Raw genomic sequence first — 1,736 nt, 5'->3', positions numbered from 1 at the left:
ACTGCTGCTGCCTGCCTGGCCCTGCTCCTCCTCACGCCTTGTTGCCCTGCCTGACTAAGCCTGGCTGCTCCTTGGGAGGGCTGGCTAATAGGGGCAAGGCAGAGCAGCAGAGTCCTCCCATGCCAGCTCCAGCCCTGGCTGTTGCGCTCATCACAATATAGGGATGCAGCAGGGCCAGGAGCCGGGCAGAATTGAAGAGGGCGTGACGGGACCGGAAACGCCCCCTAGAAAGTGGGGGGGTCACGCCTCCCATCGGGTTATGGCAAGCCTATTTGAACTTTTTCTTCGCCTCGGGGCACCGCTTTTAGCATGCACCGCTAAACGCGACTTCCCAGGTTGCAGAATAAATAACCCGCCTGGGTGCGTTGCTGCTCAAACCCGTGTCCTGGTTATCTGACCTGAGGGCGCCGGCTGAAGAAGTCGGGGTGCAAGGAGCGCTGCAGGGTGCGAAATGTCCGCTGGAGACGGGGGACGTCGAGGCGGAAACTGCGGTCGCTGGGGGAAAAGGGATTAATATATACATATAACAATAGTAATAATAATAACTGCTATAAAAAGGATGTTGCTTGCTTTGGGGGACTACAACTCCCATGATCCTCTGCCTTTAACGTAGCTCCTCCGCAAAAGGCTGGAATTTTGATCACCGACCGCGCCCCATTTCCATCGCGCATGCCCGGATATCGCTTGTGTAGATACGGACTGCTAGCTCCGCCCACAAGAGTGCAGCGCCACGCCCGCTTCCCACTGTGAATGCCCGAGGTCCCATAGACACGGGTTTTATACCCGCGTAACGTTTGAACGCGCTGTTTTAGCCCCAGCGCCGCCGCTCACCATCCCATGAGGTGGAAGTGGTCCTGGCCTGGCTCCGGAGGCTGCAGGGCCCGGCACGAAGGGCAGAAGCGGGGCGAGGCAGAGGAGGAGAGGGGCGTCCCGCAACTCCAGCAGCCGCCCTGGGCCGAGGAAAGACTCCGGGTCAGCGGCAGGAGCGAGCCTTGTCGCAGCAGGCCCCGGCGTAGCGCTTCTAGCAACATCCTGGGGCCCCGGACTGCAACTCCCGGCAGGCCCCTCTGTCCTGTTCACGCCGATGAATGTGCGCGTGCGCCGCTCCGTGTTTTCCTATTAAGCATAAACTCCCTTTCGTTGCGCGTGTTCAGTCCTGTTACGTCACACACATGAATTTGCGCATGCGCCGCTTACTGTCCCCATTAATCATACACGCCCATATAGGCAACGCTAGTATTTTGGTTCCGCTGCGCATGCGCGGTGCGCTCGGTTCAGCCCGCGCACAGCTCGCGTCACGCCCGGCTCGGGCTGCGATTGGCTGGAATGGGTCCAGCCTGTCGGGTCACGTGGGCGTTTATAAACGAAAGGCGCGAAGCTGAGCGGAGCAGGAAGAGCCTGACTGCGGGACTGAGAGGGTCGCTAGGGAAAGAGAGATGGAGGAGAAGGAGACGGGGAAGGGGAAAGCTGAGGGGTCCTCGCAGGGTTCCTCTTCCTCGTCCTCCTCCGGGACCCTGAGCTCCCTGGACACTCTTCCCACGCAGGAGCTCCCCGCCATCCCTGAGGAGGAAGAAGGCGGGGAGGAAGGAAGAGAAGGAGGCCCATCATCCACAGCCCAAGCCAAGCCCTGGGGGCGCCTCTTCGGCCTCGCCTCGGGCTTCCCCAACTGCGGTACGTTGGGGGCCACTGCAGCTCTCATCGTCCCCAGGAGAGAGAGATATCGAGTGTGCCTATAT

General features: G+C 60.5%; 1 protein-coding gene across 1 annotated transcript; it reads right to left on the bottom strand.

Moving 5' to 3' along the window:
- Positions 1 to 115: 115 nt before the first annotated feature.
- Positions 116 to 1,159, bottom strand: LOC121918255 (iron-sulfur cluster co-chaperone protein HscB-like). The gene is made up of 2 exons (XM_042444336.1): positions 832 to 1,159; positions 116 to 495 (listed from the first exon to the last, which is right to left on the bottom strand). The coding sequence occupies exons 1-2, from the start codon at positions 1,029 to 1,031 to the stop codon at positions 390 to 392; spliced, it is 306 nt and encodes a 101-aa protein (XP_042300270.1). The 5' UTR covers positions 1,032 to 1,159; the 3' UTR covers positions 116 to 389.
- Positions 1,160 to 1,736: the final 577 nt, after the last annotated feature.

The sequence above is a fragment of the Sceloporus undulatus genome, unplaced genomic scaffold (genome assembly GCF_019175285.1).
Source record: "Sceloporus undulatus isolate JIND9_A2432 ecotype Alabama unplaced genomic scaffold, SceUnd_v1.1 scaffold_6971, whole genome shotgun sequence".
Taxonomy (NCBI): domain Eukaryota; kingdom Metazoa; phylum Chordata; class Lepidosauria; order Squamata; family Phrynosomatidae; genus Sceloporus; species Sceloporus undulatus.
The sequence above is the reverse complement of the archived record's forward strand: the minus strand, read 5'-3'. Positions and strand labels throughout refer to the sequence as shown.

Excerpts from the sequence above, each read along its gene's own strand:
- LOC121918255 (XM_042444336.1), bottom strand. The coding sequence starts at position 1,031 with ATGTTGCTAGAAGCGCTACGCCGGGGCCTGCTGCGACAAGGCTCGCTC. Across the intron at positions 496-831 it reads CACTTCCACCTCATGGGATG|CGACCGCAGTTTCCGCCTCG; the intron begins GTGAGCGGCGGC and ends CTTTTCCCCCAG.